The sequence below is a fragment of the Hoplias malabaricus genome, chromosome 6 (assembly GCF_029633855.1).
Source record: "Hoplias malabaricus isolate fHopMal1 chromosome 6, fHopMal1.hap1, whole genome shotgun sequence".
Classification (NCBI taxonomy): Eukaryota; Metazoa; Chordata; class Actinopteri; order Characiformes; family Erythrinidae; genus Hoplias; species Hoplias malabaricus.
This window is the reverse complement of record NC_089805.1, coordinates 45861826-45883473: the sequence shown is the minus strand read 5'-3', so window position 1 is coordinate 45883473 and position 21648 is coordinate 45861826. Positions and strand designations below refer to the sequence as shown.

The 21648-nt window shown below is 42.9% G+C and overlaps 2 protein-coding genes across 3 annotated transcripts; both read left to right on the top strand.

Moving 5' to 3' along the window:
- The first annotated feature begins 7460 nt into the window (after positions 1–7460).
- Positions 7461–11768, top strand: mrpl24 (mitochondrial ribosomal protein L24). The gene is made up of 6 exons (XM_066675608.1): positions 7461–7597; positions 9573–9776; positions 10206–10301; positions 10881–10984; positions 11101–11231; positions 11513–11768. Exons 2-6 carry the CDS (start codon positions 9594–9596, stop codon positions 11647–11649), a joined length of 651 nt encoding a protein of 216 aa, XP_066531705.1. The 5' UTR covers positions 7461–7597; positions 9573–9593; the 3' UTR covers positions 11650–11768.
- Positions 11769–12708: 940 nt separating this feature from the next.
- Positions 12709–20517, top strand: prcc (proline rich mitotic checkpoint control factor). Of its 2 annotated transcripts, XR_010803755.1 has the most exons (8): positions 12709–13275; positions 14273–14317; positions 15503–16006; positions 16606–16701; positions 17130–17276; positions 17599–17664; positions 18535–18996; positions 19142–20517. XR_010803755.1 is itself a non-coding variant. In XM_066675854.1 (7 exons), the coding sequence occupies exons 1-7, from the start codon at positions 13111–13113 to the stop codon at positions 18619–18621; spliced, it is 1110 nt and encodes a 369-aa protein (XP_066531951.1). In that variant the 5' UTR covers positions 12709–13110; the 3' UTR covers positions 18622–20517. The 2 variants fall into 2 exon arrangements, 1 of the variants encoding a protein (XP_066531951.1); XM_066675854.1 differs by having other exon boundaries at positions 18535–20517.
- The last annotated feature ends 1131 nt before the right edge of the window (positions 20518–21648 follow it).

Sequence of the window (21648 nt, the reverse complement as noted above, 5' to 3'; positions counted from 1 at the left end):
CAAACAAAAGTGTTAAGAGTAGAATTATTGTCTGCATTTTTATTGAACAATGTTTGTATATGTTTCAAAAATATTGAAACTTTCAAATGAATTGTAACACAATGTAGGTGTAGATTGAGGTTAAACCCTTGTATTAAATATTTTTTAATCTTCTAAAATGTGTGATGAAAATTGGAAATTTAAACACAATGCAACCATTAAATCTACAATTAAATCCAGTAATAGTGAGAATAGAGCCTCGGTCTTTGCTGTTCTGGACTGTAACATTTGATTTGTAACAATAAATTACTCTATTAACGTATATTTAAGGTGGTAGTTTATTCAGTGTGAGAGACTAATTATGATGGTAGTGTTTTTAAGGTGGCAGTGTATTAAATGTAGTGGTTTTATAAATTTGACGATGTATTTAAAGTGACAGTGTATTTAAATTAGCCGTTTATTTAATGCAGCCTTTAATTTAATGTGACTGTGTAATTAATGTGGCAGATTATTGATGATGGCAGTGTATTTAAAGTGACAAAATAAAAACTGTCAGCTTTGATGTGTTGATAACTTTCATTTATGATGAACACGAGCGTACCAGATTGTCCTGTCATAGTAGACAAAATTTGTGGTCAATATATCATCTAAATATTATTGCAATAAATTACATTATTGTCTTTATAATTCAAATTTATGTCACTTGTAGTGTGATATGATGAATGTATTAATTTCTAATAAGAAATGTGACTTTCTGAGATGTGATTTTAAAACCCAAACTTTAGCTGGTATCAGAGACATCTCCAAGCCACACCAAGCCAAGATTGGAATTTGAGATAAGCTTTTCAGCAAAAGCTGGCTCCAAATTGGTGTCTGAAGGTCTGTGTCAGAGTCATAAAACTGACACTACAGGCCCTTTTAAGGACAGTTTACAACACGGTCTTGGAGGGTCATGCAACTCTTTTTAAATACAGAACGCAGAGAGACACACAGAAACGACCTTGATTAAAACTTCTCACACATTTTGAAAGATTGTTAAACAAAATAATCACACCCTCATTCCTCACATTCTTTAATTCCTTGGTTTACCTGATGAACAAGTTGCCTGTGGGCACAACTGTTTGAAATTAATTCCATTTGGAAAATCAAAATGGGTGGGATTGATTTACATGTGTTTAAAGTCATTTTTGTTTTATATGAATTTATGTAGAACCAAGGTAGCCATATACTGTGTGTTATCTGGTTAAAAATGATGAAACATGGTTTGTCTGAATGATATTGTTTTGTGTTTACTCAGAAATCTTGGGATGGTCATTCAACAGGAATCGTCTTTGTCTTGCCAAGGGTCAAAAATTTTATGTGATGTCACTACCAAAGTACAGGAAACAGCCAATCAGGAACAAAAGAAGGCTCCAATCCTCAATCTTTGAGATCCAATCGGGTCTTTAAGGCGGGTCTTCTAAATTCTGGTAAAAACCAGTGGCGCCAAATGAAGAGGTCACTCAAGGCTTCAGACTTCGCCTTCCTCTTTTCATACACCTTTGCTTCACTTCACACTTTTTCTCTTTTGGCCTTTTTCAAGGCTAAAGAGGAAAATGACTCGGTTTTGAAATGACTCTGCAGGCTCCTCTGCAGGCATCAGACTCATGGCTTTCTTAAATAGTCTTGGGCCCCTCAAGCATGGTCCAGAGAGAACAGAAGTTCTATTTGAATTTTATCTCTTGTAGAAAACTATAGTTTAAGAAAAGCTATAGTTTAACTCCAGCAAAAATTCAATGCCACCCAAAGCATGAAGGAGACCTCAGACCCTCAAATGACAAAGCCTCTGTACCAGCGACTCCGAAGACGGCCACATGCTCCCTCAGAATGTAAGTATATTAAAGAAGTATAGTAAATTCACATGTAAATTGTAAGTTATATTTGTTGTACTGCTTCTATCATTTACTCATTCTTCCATAAGTGGAAGTAACTGTCACGCCCTCGTCCTGTCATGCCTGTTTTCCCCGCCATGTGCTCTCTCTGCTCATGGCTCGGTCTGTTATTGTCCTTGTCTCCGCCCATGTCCCGCCTTTGTTCTGCCTCCTTGTCCTTAACCCTCATTATCCGTTTCAGGTGTGTCTCGTCTGTTGATGTATTTAAGTCCCCTTGTGTCACTTCCTGGTATCGGTCATTTGTTTTGCTATGTTCCTAGTCATGTCGTGTTGTTTATTTTCCTGTCCTAGTCAAGTTGTTTTGTTCAAGTCGTGTTGTTTCGTGTTTTTCCGATTTCTAGTCAGTTGTTCCTTGTTTTCGTTGCCTCATTTCATGTTGTTATTTCAGTCCTTTCATTTATTCATTCGTCGTTTTTATATAGAATTAGAAGCAGTGAACACACAAATGATGAGCCCAAAAATGGAGAACATAAGAAATGCTCACAAAGAGCCTGATCATTTAATGGCACTGCATGCAAACAGCAGAACTTGCTGAAGTCAAAGATGGAAAAGAAGCTTATACAAGAAGCTCTCTTGGACACTGCATCAGATATCACTCTGATGTTATCCACACTCTTTGATGAAGTGTGGGCTGCAGCAGACCACCCCCCATGGAGATTACAGTTACAAAACTGTTCCCTCCAAATTGTGCCTTATTCATACACTGGTATCGAAATAAAGTCTGTGGCAAGAGTGCTCATAACAATAGGACCCATAAGTCGGGTTCACCCTGTATATGTGTCTTCTATTGAAAACATTAATTTCCTTATTGGCAAGGACATGCTCAACAGGCCTGAGCCACAGATTGACTTCAAGTGTTTGAAGATCTGGGCCCAGGTTCACAAACCCCTGCTCATCTTACACTCTCATAACCTTGAAGCTCAGTCCTGTCACCTAAACACCAGGTACAGAGACTATTAACACCTTTCACACTACCAACAATGACAAAGGATGCCATGAGCCAGAGAATCTCAGCTCATGATGAACAAATGACTGTCCACACAATAACAGATCCTGTTTCTAACACCCATTCGGATCCCAAATGGCCTCCAGAAAGAGATAAACAAAAAGGTCTGGCAAACCAGGGTAACCATAAAAACATCCAATGTGATTTTGATCACATTCAATTCCTAAGTGCAGAACAAAAAGGGATTCAAGTAAAACATCACGTAGTCCAGCAAAATACATACAACACAAAACAGGATAAGGGCAGCTTGCAAAACTCCTCAGAGCCGCATTTGCAGTCAGCCAGCAGAGACTGGAAAAGAGCAAAAAGGGGATACAAAAATGATTATGACCAAAATGTGGTCCGTGAAAGGCTGAAAAGGGGGGACAAGTTGCAAAAGTACAAATCAATTAAACTGGCCCAAAAGTCAGTGAAAAGTGAGAAACAAGCTCATAAGCACCTGCCACATGGGTCAGACCCACACAGAGTCCTAAATCTTTCCCTCACCAATCATCCTTTATTCATGAATGTGAATAAAGATCAGTAAAGCGCTGACTTCAAATGGGATCCTCACAACCAGATGGAACCTCACCAAATCACCATAGGACTTATAGGGAACAAAAACCCTTGTTAAGTCATAAAAGAGCAGCAGACACCCAGAATACTTTTAATGGTATTAAAGTATTGGTATTAAAATCGTCAGCTTCCACAACTGAATATATATATATATATATATATATATATATAAACTTTCCTCTGTACTTACGTTGCGTCCACCTGATAAAGTAATCCGTGGTATATCAATCTAGAAGTAAAAATTCTAATTTCTACTTTAAGCATTGTATTCCATTCTAACTTGTGTATCGCCGTCCATCGCTATGCACAGCTAATTCATTAAGCCACAACAAGCTATTCAAAAGGGGGGTGACGCAGTCAGCAGAGTACTGTTTTACATTTTTTATTTCTTTTCTTATGGAAAACTTATTTTTCTTTGTTTCTTCAGTAATCTGAAGTGACAACGCTCACATTCAATGCCTAACAGGCTTATGCCCACTAGTTATGTTAAATCAGTGTTCTTAGTAGTTGGCTTAACTATAGAGGAACACCCTGCTTATCCAGTAATTATCACTAAGGCAAATATATATTTTTAAATATTTGCATGGATAACTACCCCTGAAAATGTCTTTTGATAACAATAATATCTCGTAGTTAACAGACACTTTTAAAGTAAGGTGAATACTCATATCAGCATATTGGATCAAGTCCAATAAAAGTTTATTCCCATATTAAATGATCCCAGAAAGGTATTAACCCTGAGTGTATGAATGAATGTCTCCACTGACCTTACCATCACCATTCATCTCCATATTGTTGGTCAGATGTTTTCTGAGGGAAAATATCAAACCCAAAAAGGGGGGATATGTAGTGTGATATGATGAATGTTCATTAATTTCTAATACGAAATTTGACTTTCTGACATGTGATTTTAAAACCCAAACTTTGTCAGAGACATCCCCAAGCCACACCAAGCCAAGATTTATATTTGAGATAAGCTTTTCAGCAAGAACTGGCTCCAAATTGGTGTCTGAAGGTCTGTGTCAGAGAGTCATAAAACTGACACTACAGGCCCTTTTAAGGACAGTTTACAACACAGGTTCTTGGAGGGTCATGTAACGCTTCTCAAATACAGAACGCAGAGAGACACACACACTCAACCTTGGTTAAAACTTCGTCTTCTCACACATTTTGAAAGATTGTTAAACAAAATAAACACATTCTTTATTTCCTTGGTTTACCTGATGAACAGGTTGCCTATGGCCACAACTATTTGAAATTATTTCTATTTGGAAAATCAAAATAGGCGTTTAATTAGTCTTTTTTGTTTTATATGAATTTATGTAGAACCAAGGTAGCCACATACTGTGTATTATCTGGTTAAAAATTATGAAACATGGTTTGTCTGAATGATATTGTTTTGTGTTTACAGATAATCTTTTATATCGCAGGAGTATGATTCAGAAATCTTGGGATGGTCATTCAATAGGAATCGTCTTTGTCTTGTCAAGGGTCATAAATTTTATGTGATGTCACTACCAAGGTAGCACCCTCAGAATGACCTTCTGAGATGAGGAGGAACCTGCCCAGGAGAGACCTGCATGTACGTGTCTCACAAGGCGCAGATCAGCAATGACGGAGAATCCCCACAGAAAACTCCAGAATGCCACCCGCTCTGACAGAGGGGTCACTGTGTCTGAAAAGGGGGAGAAAAAGAACGCCCGTGGCTGCAGCCTACAAGGCCCACGTCTGCAGTTCTCCAGGAAGCCGCGCTGGAAAGCACTGCGCATCAACGACACGCTCCCAGTCCATCTCCCAGGATACGTAAGGTCACATGGTTTCATTTCTTTCATTGCTCAGGAGGTTGGTGCTGAATACTTGCTGGATAAACAATAGCCTTTTTCTAGAATTTAGAGTAATTATCATAGAGAAATTTCCTCATATATTAATCTCCCTGTTCCCTCATGTATCGCTGTAATCCATTTCATTATATGAATGTATAATCAATATTCATTACTGGATATTATTATTAATAAACCAGTTGTGTGATAAAACCAATCCTTGGTTATCTGTTTGTGCACGTTTCTTGTACAGAATTATTCCTTCTAGCTCAGATTCAATTTCAGAGCCAAGAACCTACGGCGGGTCAATGAGCATAATTCATTAATAATAATTAATGAATTAATTAATTAATAATAGCTAATTCTGCTGTATAATATGTGAAGATGAACTACTTGTCTAAGCTAAAATTGGACAGGTAAAAACACTACATATTATTTAATGACTCCCAAACATGGAGCTTAGCAAAATTAATTAAATAATTCATTATTAATGAAATAATAATTAATTATCATTGACTCAGCTATGTAGAGCTTATGCCACTGCACACTATTTCCAGTACACACTCATATTATAATAACATAAAAATGCTATTACACTTCTTTAAATAGCAATGAAATGTTAGCAAAAATTAAGACAGTAGAATTGAAATATACATTTACATTTAGAGCATTTAGCAGGCGCTCTTATCCAGAGCAACTCACAAAAGTGCTTAGTGTTCAAACAGCATGTTTATCCTCGCCAGTACAAATAAGTTTGAGTCCAATCTCCCCTTGAAGCCAGACCCAGCCAGAACAAGGGCCTGTGCTGATACCTAGAATGAACAAAACATAATAAGTGCAATACACCACAAAGTCAGTGCTCAAACCTAGAAAGAAGTTAAGTGCAGTTTAAGTGCAATACGGTCTCTTATGGTGCGACCTTAGATTAGTGCACACTTAAGTGGGTCATAAGGAGATGGGTCTTTAGTCTGTGATGGAAGAACGCCAGAGAGTCTGCTGGGAGGGACTGGTCCATTCTTGGCTTTGTAGGCAAACATCAGAGTTTTAAACCTGATGCGGGCAGCTACAGGAAGCCAGCAAAGAGAGCGCAGTAGTGGAGTGACGTGCATTCTAGATCAGTTGAAGGGGCCTTATGGCCTGCAGATTAAGACCAGCCAGGAGTGAGTTGCAGTAGTCAAGCCTAGAAATGAGTAGAGACTGGACTAGCACCTGGGCAGCCTCCTTAGAATGAAATGGTCGACTCCACCAGATGTTGTACGGCAGAAATCTGCATGACTGAGTCAGGTTACAAATGATAACTGGCCATACAAAATCACAGCAAGGCTTCTTGCATCTTCAGACGGAGCAATCAAAGTGTTCTCAAAGGAGACAGCAAGATCTTGGTGAGGACCCACTGTTCCAGGGATGAACAACAGCTCAGTCTTGCTGGGATTGAGCTTCGGGTGGTGAGCTGTCATCCAAAAAGCAATATCAGTCAGACACCAGTGGAGAAACTTCATGGAGCGGAAGTAGACCTGTTCCCTGTTACATGGTAACAGCAGTCCTCCGGATAAGATTCGAACCGCTTCCATGCTGAACCAGCGATTTCAAGGTTGTTGAGGACTGACAGGAGGATCTTGTGGTGGAATGTGTCAAAGGTTGCAGAAAGGTCCAGAAGAATCAGAGCCGAGGCTCCTGTGGCCTGAGGTTAGAGGACCAGGCTTGGTGCCAGAAGGTTGCTTGTTTGATTCCTGTGACTGGTAGAAACACTAACCCCAAGAAACTCACAGGATGGCTACCTGCTACTCACTGTTCCTTGTGTGTGTGTGTGTGTGTGTGTGTGTGTGTTCACTCAGCTTCAGGGAGAGCTGTGCTAAACATCACCACATGTTTACAAGACTGCATTTACATTGGAAAGTCCCTTTAAAATAATCATAGTAATAGGTTCTGGACAGAACTGAGAACAGAGAGATGCTCAAAATACAGAAACTAGTATAATAATATAATGTACTGATATGTATATACTGGCGAAAAAAATAAATATAAGCATAAAACAAGCGGTTATTGTGGCATTCAGTGTGTTGTAACACTAAGAATAAATATAAAATACAAAGTAAAATAAACCTTAAACTCTCGTGCCTCTAAGACTTTTATTATATATAAACTGGGAACTTTTATTTTGAAAACCCTGGAGAGCGCCCTGCATGAGTTTGACCCTGAGATTAAAGCCTGAGTGTGATTTTATAAATGTATTATAAATGTTTACTGGGCTGTTTCTGTTCTGAAGTCGGCGCTTTCTGAGGCTCCGGGTCTCCGCTGTGGAACAGGTGAGGACTGAGGGTTTAACAGACTGTAATCAAACGGGAGTCTGAGACAAACCGGACTTAGCATGAGGCAAAAGAGGTCGAGAATATTAGTCACAGACACAGATATACACAACAACACATTTAATAAACTCTCTCTGGCCCTGTTACATTTCTGTGAACAATAAACAAGCTCTAAATTAACGAGCAAGGGTTGTTTTTATGTTTGTTTGTTTTTTAATCGCTGAATTCTTTATGGACGTTTCCGTTCCACCTTAAATTGAGCAGCAGTTTCATTAGTTTCCATGCGCAATTTAAGATGGTACGAAGAATTCCACTTAAACCTATAGTATTTATCGAGGGTTGATGATTATAAATTAAAAGCTCACAAAACAAAATCATTTTTATTCTAAATTACAATTTTATTCTAAATTACATCCCTCTAGGCGGCGAAAAAACCCCAATAATAATTAAAATAATACTTTAATGGTATAGCCTTGGGGAATATTCTACTAAGTACATTAGTAAACAGGACATTAAACATATATTGTCAGTATAACCTCAGGGCTTTATTTTTAAGTATTTATAACATTTAGTATTTTAGTATCATGTTCTATCTTCTACTGTCTCATATGTACAGTGTATTTTTATTTATTTATTTATTTATTTTTATAGTAGTCCATTGCTGTTAGTGATTGTTGTATGTGATGTCTGTAAGCTACTGAGACCTTGAATTTCCCCTGGGGATCAATAATATCTATCTATCTATCTCTTTTATTTTCTTTAGCAGTATTTCTAGATCTAGAGGGATTTCCACAATTTCTGACCAAATGGCTTTAGCCCAAAGTCGAGCCCGTCCAATAAGATAGTGATAATAACTGAGGATTCCTACAGGACTGTCCTCAAGACTCAGTTTAAGATCTGACTGAGGAAAAAAACACCCTGCTTTGGGGAACAGCCCTCTGATGCTGTATTCTCTAAAATACCTCTGCATTAGGCTGGGTTTTCTCTACTCAGACTGAAGAGTAAGTCCCAGGGGGGTTTATTGATGAGTGAGTTATTTAGAAAATCCACAAAGGACTTGTTTATATTTTCAGGAGTTATAACTGAATCAGGACTAGACTCTTCGTGTTCTGAATACTTAAACATGTATTAGACATGTCCATGTATTATTTAAAACTTCATTTACTAAGTCATTCCATCATATATGGGAACTAAGCTGCAAAAACCTCTTGATTTATATTTGTTTTCTGTGTGATATCACTGATTTCAGCCCTTTAAAATTGTGTAAGTAATATTTCAGTGCGCTGTGTGGAGGCCTGTTTGTAATCAGGACATTTACATTCATCAGGTTTAACAGCACAGTAACACAGATGACTCTTTTGTTGCTAAGGGATACTGAGCTCAGAGGGTAGTGTCCTGCTATCACTGCTGCTAATGTTGACCTAGGGATCCTGTTATCACTGCTGCTAGCCGCCTGCTGTCACTGCTGGTATCTACAGTGAGCCCATTTTTCCCCCACACTTCATTGCTTCTCACTGGCAGCTACTTTGTCTCACTGCAGCTCTTCTGTATTTCTGCCTTTGTAAGAGCTTGAATAACACACATTTAATTAAACTGGCCGTTTAGAGTGTCAGTCTAAGTCTTCAACATCACCAGTGAATGAATGCCCTCTGTCTCATGAAGAAAATATATTTTAGAAAGGGACTTTCAGTGTCAGATTTCAACACCAGCTCATAATTCCCATGTTGGAGCATCCACAGAGGTAGTTACTGTGAGTTTAATATTTGAAATTGAGCAAGCAGTTATGAGAAAAATGTCATGAACGGGCCCTTTAAAGGCAGCCGAGGTGTGTACAATATTGTCTTACTGTGTTCAGTGTTTCCAGTCAAGTTCATTTAAATCCGCTTACGTAATAAATGTCTTCTTTAAAGGTTTAGATCAGAAGTTAAACCTAAATCTAAATGAAACTTTAACTGAGGTTTCTGTTGATCTCCAGACCTTCTCCTCATTGTGAATCATGCGGCTGACGGCTTTCCTCTCGATGGCGGCGAGAGCTGCTTTTCCTCATGACTATCGCTACGGGACGAACCGGCCGTGGACCGTAGCAGCTCGCAGACTCAATCCTCCGGGAAAGAAGAGGAGAAAGGTGTTTGTGGAGCCAGTAGCAGCAGAGGAATGGCCTGTGTTTAGAGGAGATGTGGTAAGAGGAGGAACGGTTATGGTCTGAGTTTGAATGGTTCTAGAGGATGAGTGAATACAGGGTTACGGTCAGCTGCAGTGATGTGTGTCTGAACTATTTTGCTTATTTGACATCCCATTTGAACAAAAAACATGGTTTCCCCAAGTCCCTTGTGGCTCTTTCTGAGATTTCTGAGAGATTTTGGAGTGTGTTCATTTGGGCAAAAGAGCATTTGTTACGTCGGGTCCTGAAGCTGAATGAGGCCTGGCTCAGAACCCGTATTGTGTGCCATGTCCTTACAGACCTTGCTTTGTGCACAGGGGCACAGTCATAGAACAGCAACTGACCAAACACAGACTCCTTTACCCCATAGTGATTGAAGCCGGACTGTTGCTGCTTGATGCTACACTTCTTCACTTCATCCTAACAGTTGTGTTTTTCTGTGTTTAGGTGGAGATTCTTTCTGGGAAAGATAAAGGAAAGCAGGGTAAAATCACTCAGGTTTTCAGACACCGGAACTGGGTCATCGTCGAGGGCCTCAACACGGTAAATATTAGAGTCATCGTAAAACATTGATGAACGTTCCTTCAGGTGTAAGATAAGGGATCAGACACAGCAGTGCTGCTGGAGTTTTTAAACCCTGTGTCCACTCTCTGTCCACTCTGTGAGACACTCCTCCCTCGTTGGTCCACCTTGTAGATGTAGAGTCAGAGACAGTAGCTCATCTGTCGCTGCACAGTGTGTGTCGCTCGTCCTCTAGTCCTTCATCAGTGACACAGGACGCTGTCGGCTGGATGTTTTTGGTCGGTGGACTGTTCTCAGTCCAGACACTGAGGGGTTTAAAAACTCCAGCAGCACTGCTGTGTCTGATCCACTCTACACCAGCACAACACACACTAACACACCACCACCACGTCAGTGTCACTGCAGCGCTGAGAATGACCCACCACCACATCACACCTGCTCTGTGGGGGTCCTGAGTGCTGAAGAACAGGGGGAGAGGGGGCCACAGTCTGTAATGGTAAGCTACAAAGTGCTCCAGTGTGGTCAGTGGAGCTGAGAGAGTGGACAGTAAGTGTAGCGATGCTGTAGTTCAGTTCCTGAGTAATGTTTGATCTTCCGCAGCACTACAGATACGTGGGCAGATCTGGGGATTACAGAGGGACGTACATCGCTAATGAAGCTCCTTTACTGCTGAAGGACATCTCCCTTGTCGACCCCACTGACCGGTGAGGGTTATAAACACGTCATTACATCACTGCTTCTCAGCCTTTAGAACAGCTTGTTACATACCAAGTGTGTGTGTGTGTGTGTGTGTGTGTGTGTGTGTGTGTACGGTTGACAGCAAACCCACAGAGATCCAGTGGAGGTTCACAGAGGAGGGGGAGAGTGTCCGGGTCTCGGTCAGAACAGGACGAATTATCCCCAAACCACTCTTCCAGAGAAAGGACGGCATCATTCCTCAGCAGTGGAAAGGTCAGATCACTGCAGGGAATGGGCAGTAGAGAACCGTGTGGGTTTGTGTTTACAGTGTAACAGGAGGAGTAACGGTTAGAGCTCACACTGCTCCACACAGAAAAAAGAGAAAGCCAGAGGTAGAAAAGGCTACGAACAAAGAGAGTTTGGATGAAGTAAGAAGGTCAAATAGAGCAAAGACCAGCGTGGCTTTTTGGAAAAATCAGAAAGCAGATATGATTAATAATCTCAGCTGATGCACTAAAGAATTGATTTAAACCGTGTCACCTCTGTGATTATAGATGGGCCAAAGGACACGTCTGCAGACGACGCCCTTCAGAAAACATACACTCCTTCACTGAAGACACTGGAGGAGGAGGTGATGGAGAAGATGAACATCCAGGAAGACAGGAGACCCAGGAGGAGCTACTGGTACTGAGATACCGAACCCCAAGGAGGACTGGGTGGGGTTGTTTTTGGTTCAAACAAAGTGAAGTGTTATGTAAAAATGGAAATACTGTGTGTGTATTTGAGTGTTCACAATAAACCCACGTTAAACCCACAGTCGTGTCAGTGTCACTGCAGCGCTGAGAGTCAGCCACAGCTCAGATAACATTAGTGACGTTAGGGGGCAGCCGTGGCCTAATGGTTAGAGACCAGCTTGGGACCGGAAGATTGCCGGATCCGTCCCCAGGACCGGCGGGAGCATCCACAGCTGAGGTGCCTTTGAGCAAGGCACCAAACCCCCAAACGTTCTGGGTGTGTGTTCACAGCCCGTAGCGTGTGTGTTTGTTTTCACTGCCACAGATGTGTTAGGACACATTTCGTTGTATGTTACATTGATGGGGGGTGGGGGGGTTGGTGTGTCACCAGTGACCTTGGCATGGCAGTACTGTTGTGGTGGCATTTACTGGGACATTAGAGACATGCTGCCATCAAGGTGATGTCTTTATCCAGGAAGTTCATGGTTATTTCAGCAGGACAATACATTCCACGCGTTAAAAATCCAGCAGCAACACTGGCCCTATGCGGATAAGATTGCTCACCCCTGGATGACTGCGACCACGGACTTTTGAGATGCTGTAGCCTTGTACTGGGTGAAAATGGACAAAATCCAATTGCAAAACTTCAGGGAATAGTCTCCTCAGTTCCCAAACACTTAGAGTGTCAGAAAAGTTAAGGTCCTCTGAGCATCAAACCAGCAACCTTTCAGTAGTAAGGAAAAAACCTTACAGGAAGCCAATATAAAATATTTAATTTCAAGTAATTCTGGAGCAGTTGTGTCTGTTGTGTTCAAATGACGTAGTAAACTTAAAAATAAACAAAATGGAGATAAATTCTTTGAATAGCAATGAATTACAAACAAAATGCTTCACAAATAACATTGGAAATATTTTGTGTTAAATTAATATTCGAAAAATTAACACATTACACAAACTTTTCTGGGGGAAAAACGATCTATCTATCTGCAGTTCTCCTCCAGGCCGCTCGGTGTCGCTGTGGCGCTAAGACCACTGTCTCAAAGGCAGTAGAGGCTGGGTTTGTTTACAGAATCCGTAGCCTTTAGCGCAATAAATTAAACCATTTTAAACAGAACCGCGGTTTGTTTGAGTCTGAATTACCCCGGCGAGGGGCAGAATGAGTTCCGTACACTCTACTCAGGCGGACACGGAGTAGACACCGGTTTTAACAGAGGCGCAGCGGGCCAGTTTAGTGTGAGAGTGATCTCCGTTAAGAGCAGCGTTAATAATCCGGATTGGGTTCGGTTCTCCGCTGTGTACCGCAGCCACATGAACAGAATCCGTGCATTACACTCTGATAATCTCATTAGGGAAAGGTTTGAGCGAAAGGGAGGTCAACGCGTTATTAGTAAAGTCTCTCGTCGTCCCTGTGCTCGGAGATGTCTCTGGTTTGCTACGACAGCAGCGATGAGAGCGACCGGGACGAAGCTCCGAGTCCCGCGGTCTCTCAGCCCGCAGCTCCCCGCAGAAACAGCGACCTACCCCGGCCAAAAAAGCGCGGGGAGCCGGTGAAGATCACCGTCCCGCAGATCAACGCCGCCAGTGTAAGTGGAGCAGCGACCTGATGTTTAGATGCGGTTTAAAGTCGCAGAACGTCATTTTTACCGCAGTAGATGACTAAAATAGTGATTATTTATGTGGTTATAACTGATTTTAGTATTATTGTGTTATAGAAAAGAAACAGACATGGTTTATTTTGTTGTTTAAAGTGATTTTTACATATTTTCTGCAAGAGAAGTGCAGACTTCTTTTTACAGCATGGAGCAGGTCCCCACATTGGGGTGGCCATGTTTTAAGCTACTTTCATACATAAACCTACTAGACCTAATACCAGTCCAGGCCACCAGGGGTCAGTGTAATGTAGTAAAGGGTTAGATGCCTTGCTCAAGGTCATGTCAGTCGTGGATGTTGAGGGAGGAGAAAGTGGTGTTTCTTCACTCTCCCTGCCACCACTATTCCTGCTCTTCCAGGCTCCCAAAGCTTACAGTATCCAGCATTCCCAGACGTCTCCCATCCACTTAAAGATCAGGCCGGACTCTGCAGGACCTCAGAGAGTAGATGGGAGTAGTCTGATTTTAAACCAGTGTTCCCCTGCTCTTCTGAAGCACAGTTAGTCCTCTGCGTACCAAAGAGTCTGATCCAGGTGTTCATTTGCAAGTTCAATGAAGTTGGTTTAGGAATCCACTGGGGTCAAAACCTTTTAAATTGGCCACAGAAGTAAATTGAGTGTCGAAAGGTAAACTCTCTCCTCTCTCTCTCTCTCTCTTTCTCATTCTCTCGTTTCCTCTCTCCCTTTTTTCTCTCTGACTTTTTCATCTCTCTTTTCCCTTTCTCTCTCTCTCTCTCTCTCTCTCTCTGGGTAGGGTTGTCCTCCCTTCATCACTCAGTACAGTACTAAACAAGTGTTATATCTATTTTGATGGAACTGGGTGGTTGGTGGTTGGTGTTCTCCTCCAAACGTGTTGCCAGTGATCCGACAAATCCTCGATTGAACCGGTGTTGGTAATTAATAAAGTGTCTGTGCTGTTGCTCTGTTTTCAGTCGGACTCTGAGGAAGATGAACCTGTGAGAAAGAAAGCAGCTCCGGTGAGTCACAGTTCATTTTTATTTTGTTTACAAAATTACAGCATTCGCAAATAAAATAAGAAAATGCCAGAAAATTAAAATAAGAACAGAATAATTCCTTAGTGTCCCATAGTCTGCGGACCTCGGCCTTGAGACTGATTTATGAATCAAGTTGAGGAAAGATTAAAGATTAACAAACTCCTCCAGAGATTTCTTCAAACACCAGTTTGGATCTCACTGAGTGTAAGAAGAGGAGGAAGCACTTGAGGAGCAGGCGCGGTGGCTAATGAAAAGCTCTCGCTAGAGGAGCAGGGACCCTGGTCAGCATTTTATTTGTGTGCACAGACTATGGAGTAAACTCAGCACTGTTTTGACGCAGGAACATGAATCAGCGTTTAGCTTCGTGTGCAGCTGCTTTTCATTTCATGATTTTTATGCTTTTCTACTGGCAATTTTGCTACAGCCTGGTCCCTACACAACTAGACTCTATTCTTCAAATTTTCTGGAAGCGGGTTCTTGTTTAGTGGCTGTTCTCTCGTGGTTCAGAGCGAGTCGAGTAGGGACTAAACCGTGGGGTGCAAACCTTGCAGAGCGCTGATTGTCCAGAGAGAGTCGTCACTCTACGCCACGCAAGGCAGACGACCAGCACTAACTCTACTGCTTTTACTGTGTCAGTTAAATCAGGTCCTGGTTCTGGAAGCGGGTTCTTGTTTAGTGGCTGTTCTCTCGTGGTTCAGAGCGAGGCGAGTAGGGACTAAACCGTGGGGTGTAAACCTTGCAGAGCGCTGATTGTCCAGAGAGAGTCGTCACTCTACGCCACGCAACGCAGACGACCAGCACCAACTCTCCATCTGTAAAATCTCCAGCTGCAGCAGAGATCACGTTTGTTTTTATTTGGTAGAGATGGGATTTCGAGACGACACCCGATACATTAATGGTGGGAAGTGGAAAACCGACTGGGGACCAAACAGAGAGTAGAGCCGAGTCGCATAGGAACCATACATTGGATAAGTGCCATTTATAGACCACAGAAGCTATGAGTTTACAATTGGGTGAATGGTTAAATGTGAAACAAATTTTTGTGAAATCAGCAGCAGGATATTTAACTGACGTATTTTCGATTTTTTTTTACTGTCCATCATATTCTTACCCTCTTTTATTTCTCTGACTCTTCATGCTGTTAATTTGTTTTCATTTTTATAACAGGGAGCGGGTTTGTCGTCTCTGCTGCCCCAGCCTAAAAACCTGGTTCTGAAGGAGACACAGCGCCCCCTGGTGCCTCATTCTTTAACCAAACGCCCAGCCCCCACACCGCAGGCTAAAGGCTCCAAACCAGGCTCTCAGCCTCTCTCAGGGACGAGTGCTTCTCCGTCTGCCATCAAAGCTGCAGCGAAATCGGCGGCACTGCAGCTGGCACGGCAGATGGCGGCTGATGAGGAGGGTAGCGACGAGGAGGGCCCTCTGGCTCCAGAAAATTTCTTCTCTCTCTCAGACAGCTCCACGCCGAAACCCACCGCTCCGTATCCAGAGCCTCTGCCCTTCACGCCCTCGGTACAGCAGCCCCCCAGCAGCGAGGACGCCCCTCTGGACTTCAGCTCAGCACAGTCACATCCCACTCAACCCTGGGGCTTTCAGGAGTACCAAACCCAAACCCAGACGCAGACCCAGAGCCAGGAGCCGGGAGATTCAGCACCTAAACCTTGTCCTCAGGTACCAGCTGTTTCCTCTTAGTTCTCCACTCTCGTTTTCTCCATTTTAGCTCAGTTCTCTTCTTACTCTGCTCTTGTTTTCTTAGTTTTTATTCGGTTCTATCACTTTTCTGCTTGATCTTCCTACTTTGTGCTGAGTCGTCTTATTTCTCTGGGTTGGTTTTCTATTATTATTCCACTCATTTTTTTCCCCTCTTTGTTTTCACTCAGTTTTCTTATTTCTCCACTTTTTTTTTACTCAGTTTTCTTGTTTCTTCACTCTCGTTCTCAGTTTTCGCTCAGTTCTGTCATTTCTCTCCTCTCGACTCATCTGTTTTACTCAGTTTGACCCTGCCTGTTTAATCTGAGTCTCTCACAAAGTATGCGGAGCAACAGAAGCAGGACTACAGCCTGTAACTGTAGAACTACAAAATGCTCCTGTGTGGTAATATAGAAACAAAGATGTGGTTTTATGGGAGTTCTCTGGACGTATCGACTGATAAGAGAGTGTAGAGTCATCGTGTCCATGTTGTTTTTCCTCTGAGGTGTTTGATTGGCAGCTGGACGACTGCTCCACAGGTAAAGAGCAATAACACAGGCTCTGTGTGTGTTTATTCTCAGGATTATTACAGTGAGGGGTATTACCAGGACCACAGCGCTGAGATTGCTGAAGAAGACGAAGAGGCGGAGTCCTCCACTTTGTTCAACGATGAAGCAGTGAGTGATGACGATGGTCTTGTGGTGTTTGGTTTAGAAGCCGTGTGGTGAATTGAGTGACGCTCAGTAAACACTGAACTGACCCTGAGTCTTTACTCCAGAGGTTAATCTAATGACTGGCTGTTGAAAGGAAAGCGAGTCTAAAACACTCTGATGAACCAGAGCCCTGTGATTCTAGGTTCCCCCTGACACAAATCACAGTGAAGGGATTACAGGAGATGAATGAATGAATATTACAGTCAGTATGTTACTGTGTGTGAGTAAACGGAGTGTCAATGTCGATGTGTTAAAAATAAGCTCTGGTTTGAACTCGTGTGTGTGTGTGTGTGTGTGTGTGTGTGTGTGTGTGTGTGTGTGTGTGGCTAAAGTGAAGAGTTAGTTCTTGATGTCTTCTTTGTCAAAGCCTTTATTTGTGAACGTCTCCCCAGTTCCGAAGGCTACAGGGAAAACAGAACAGAGGGAAAGAGGAGATCAAGTTTCTGGAGATTAAAGGAGACGATCAGCTGAGTGGGAGTCAGCAGTGGCTCACCAAGAACATGAGCACAGAGGCAGAGCCCCGGAAATCCTTCAGCAAGGTCAGGACCCCAGCTCGGATCCTACAGTGAGAACAGTACTGTGGGTCCCTGCAGTATGTTCTCATTATTGTGGAACATTTTGTGATTTATGTTGTATTTATTTCTGTTAAATATTTAGAATTACTTTGTGTGCGGTGCAGACGTTTTTAATGATCTGCCTGTGATATTCTAAGCCGTATTCGCCAGCTCCACTAAAGAGACGGAGAGGTTTTAACTCCAGTTCTTCTTGTTTTTTGTGGCTGAAACTGATTAAATGCCTGAATGCATGGTTCTGTGCTTGTTTTTTTTAGTTATCGTTTGTTTTACTCATTTATTTTTCCAGAAAAAAGGAGATCAGCCGACGGGGCAGCAGCGGCGTAAACACCAGATCACCTACCTGATTCACCAGGTGAGAGAGGATGTTAGTTCAGTGAAAGCCACGCTCCGCTCGTTCTTCTGTTGTATCACAGTGGGCGGGGCTAAGTTGGGTGTGTGTGATGTCAGCTCTGCCACAGAGCCAATCAGAGTTAATGATACATTTACGATACGGTCCCTCACCTCCATAAAGGCCCTGCCCTCAGCGAGGTAAGTCTCTAAAGCCCTGCTGGGAGTGGAGGAGTGTCTCAGGGGGACGGCTGCAATGAAACACTGTCCACGTCTCCTCAGTGACAGACCTCCTGTCCCCAGCTGTGTTATAATCACTGAAGGGTGTGTTAGTGTCCACACTGAGGCTCTCTCACTGCCCACCGCAGACGGGGATCTTTCACCCAGCCAGAGTTTGTTCACTGGGGCAATGTGAAGTTCTCAGTGGAGTGTTGGGGAGGGGTAATGTGTTTTTTCTCTGGATCACAGACTACAGTTCTGTCACCTACTGCCTTTCCTGCAGTGAACGAGAGCGGGGCATCCAAACCCCTAGCACCGCCCCCATGTTGCTTTGTATATGTTGCCGCTGTCAATCATCCTGTGGTTAGCTCCGCCCTCTCGGCTCAGAGCAGCAACAGAGAGGGGTTTCTGCAGCATGTTAAACTCTGTTAGAAGTGAGAGAGTTTGTGAGCAGTGAGTTTATTAGAAGTATTATGAATTAACCTTTCTTTCTCTCTCTCTCTCTCTCTCTCTTTCTCTCGCTCCCTCTTTCTTTCTCTCTCCTGTCTTTCTCTTTCTCACTCTCTCTCTCACACTGTCTCTCTCTTGCTCTGTCTTTGTCTCTCTCCTCTCACACTCTCTCTCTCTCGCTCTGTCTTTCTGTCTCTCTCCTTCTCTCTCTCTGTCTCTCTCTCAGGCTAAAGAGCGAGAGCTGGAGCTGAAGAACAATTGGGCCGACAACAAACTCACTCGTCGTCAGACCCAGGCCAAATACGGCTTCTAACAGACGCCTCTCACAGGCTTTTAACTCGCAGCTTCCTTTCCTCTTTTCAGTCTGAGTTTGTTCAGAGACTCTGTAGATTCAGTTGTTTAAGTCCATTCCCGTCGCAGACAGGAGAACCCTCCCCTGGTTCTGAGTGCTGTAACCCAGAATACTGACTCGGTGATGAATGAATGAACCCAGATAACTCCCAGCGTCGACCCCAGATTTCAAAACGGAGACTGACTTTCTCACGGTTGGACTCTCTTCTTTTAAACAGCGACACGTCGACTCTGACTCCTCGGGACAGACTGGTTCCCTCTGAAGTAAAGACTCCGTCTCTGAACAGTGCTGTGTTTTGCTGAAGTATTGAAATGATTGAGATGCTGTGTAAGAAAGGTGAATTCCTTTGGGGTCACAGGTCATGTTTAGGAAGTACAAAGTCATTAAGTCCATTTTTTGCTGCACGTTTAGAGTCAATGAGTCACTGCTCTGAACTAAGGCTTCAGTAACCGCTGAGTAATTCATTATTTTGTGAAACCAGGTCTGTGTTCACTGCTCCTGGAGCTCGAGAAATAAACAACACTGGCCCTTTCTTACCTTGGGAATGAACTTCTATACGACGTGGACATCGGGGAATGCATCTGAATAAGGTCATTGCTGCTGAGTCTGTGTAGGACTTTCCTGTAAGGGTCTCTCTCTCTCTGTGAGAATGAACCCAAACCTCCCACTCTTTACTCGCCTCGTCTTCCTGTAGTTTTGTGTTTTGTTGCTTGTATAAATTTATACTCAGTCACCCCTCCCCCAACATTATCATGAGGTTAGTTCAGGTTGACAGGCCTGACACAGGTTCGTTTAGTGTGGTTTGTGAGTTTAAAGGGCACTGTTCAACCCGACCTCGAGTGAAGAAAGCCCCTGACGCATCAGTAGGAGTCTAATGCTCCTCTCTGAACTCTGGGTGAAATCACACGCTGTGCTGAGTTTCTGGGGGAAATTAGAGCACATCCCCCACAGGACGAGATAGAAACCCTCAGAAATGTGTCATTTTCTATAAAAATGGAACAGTGAATAAACCACAACTGCGTTTTAAACAGGAAGTTGCTGAAGAGGCTCCTGTCCTCAGGAGATCACAAGTGTAGACCTCAGTGATGCTGCCGGTCCTCTTACTGACCTCAGCTGTCCCCTCTGTCTCTCGGGGTGGGTTCGGGATAATGATGTAAAGTGGACAGTTGAGTGTGCTCCTCCAAGCGTGTTGAGTGACAAACAGCTTTGCTGGGGTTCACACGTCTGAGTGAAATTAGAGGGAGATTTGGGTTTAAACATGTTTTTAAGAACAGACAACGGGTTTGTGCCACTAAAAATTAAATATTAAATCATCTTCATCAGCTAAGCTCAGCAACACTGTGTGGACGGTTCATGAAGAACGCCCTGCTAATTCTGGGCCACGACGTCTGGGAATAACAGCTCCACACTGACTGTGGTTAAATTTGGGAGTGTTTGTCTTCTCCAGTAAGTTTAACGCTTCACTAAGGGTTTGTTTTAGCTTCCTGTGCTTCAGCATCGTTGGAGAACTGCCGGGGGGTTGTTGATGGACTTGGTACATGTCTGGGGTTCTGTTAAATATCAGTGTACGGTTTTAAACCTGACAGTAACACACACCGTGGACTTCATGGACATTAACCTCGGAACCTGAGCAGGGCGTGTGTTTAAAGACCGTGGGCTTCGGGGGAAACAGAGCAGCTCCTAAAGCTCTGGGAGATGAACAGTCTCCGTACAGGAGCAGGAAGGGGTTAATGTGAAGTTACAGATAGTAACACAGTATAAGTAACTTTTTTTTATTTTGGTGAATCTATTATCGCTGTCTTTCTGAAACTAAGCCAATGTTATAAGCCGTAAATATCTAAGTAAATACCTTTTCAAACCCACTTGTGTTATTTTAATTAATTTAATTATTATTATTAAAGCACTCCTTTAATTTAAAACCTAATTTCAGGCTCTGAAGCACTCTTCCTATCGCGGTGTGATCTCTGGGTCGATCCCCAGTGGTGACACAAGAACGTCCTGGGTCTCGGAGTGGACAGGATTACCGTACCTCCACCAGTACATGCACAGTGCAAGCCTTTATCGGACAAAACAGATCTGAGCGTTCATTGTTCTCCTCCAAGCGTGTTGAGCTGTGCTGTGCTGTTTGTGTTTGCAGCTGGTTGAAAAGTAGTGATGGAGCTTTGTGTCTTTCAGAGGAAACAAGCTCTTCTCCCAGGCTGATGGTGCTGGGTCCGAGGCCCACACAGCAGTAACAGCGCCCCTTGTTGGGAATTGTCAGACTGCTAAATAGGCATGAGTGAGTGATCACTTATAAATGTAACTGTCAGATGTGATACAGTTCATGGAGCTGGCTAGTAAACATATACAGGGGGTCCTCGACTTATGACGTTCCTATGTCGTATCGTAAACCAATTTTCGGTGTAAGTTGGAACATACGTACATATTGTACGAAATTAACATACTGTAAGCACTTATCCTATCCTAACACCTATCCTCCTCGGTCCCGAGCCGTGTAACCGTGCATTCTTCCGCCGCGCCGCCCACACCAAACACGAAGTTCACGTTACGACGTTTACGACGCAAAACCACTTAAGTCGAAACAAGGCTTTATACAGTAAATGGGAGATGTGTCGTAACCACGAAACATTGTAACTCGGGACTGACATAACCCCAGGACCTCCTGTATTTGTGATTTTCCTGTCTGTATTTTTAAAAATATCCCTGTCCAGGCGAATATAAAAACGGCTGCATTATCATGTCAGTCCAGTAGGGGCCACAGTAGCTCTTAAAGAGAGACATCAAAACACCACGATGCATGAGAAAGTGGTTAAATCCCTAATCACTCCCTGTGTAGTGCACTACACAAATCATGAAGTTACTGAATCTTAACGGTGCATTATATATTTCTACTACGGCATCATCTGTGTGAATCCGAAAGCTAGTGCTGTGTGTGTACAGTGTAGTTAATGACTGATGTGGTTCACTGTAGAGGGAGTGAGGAGACAC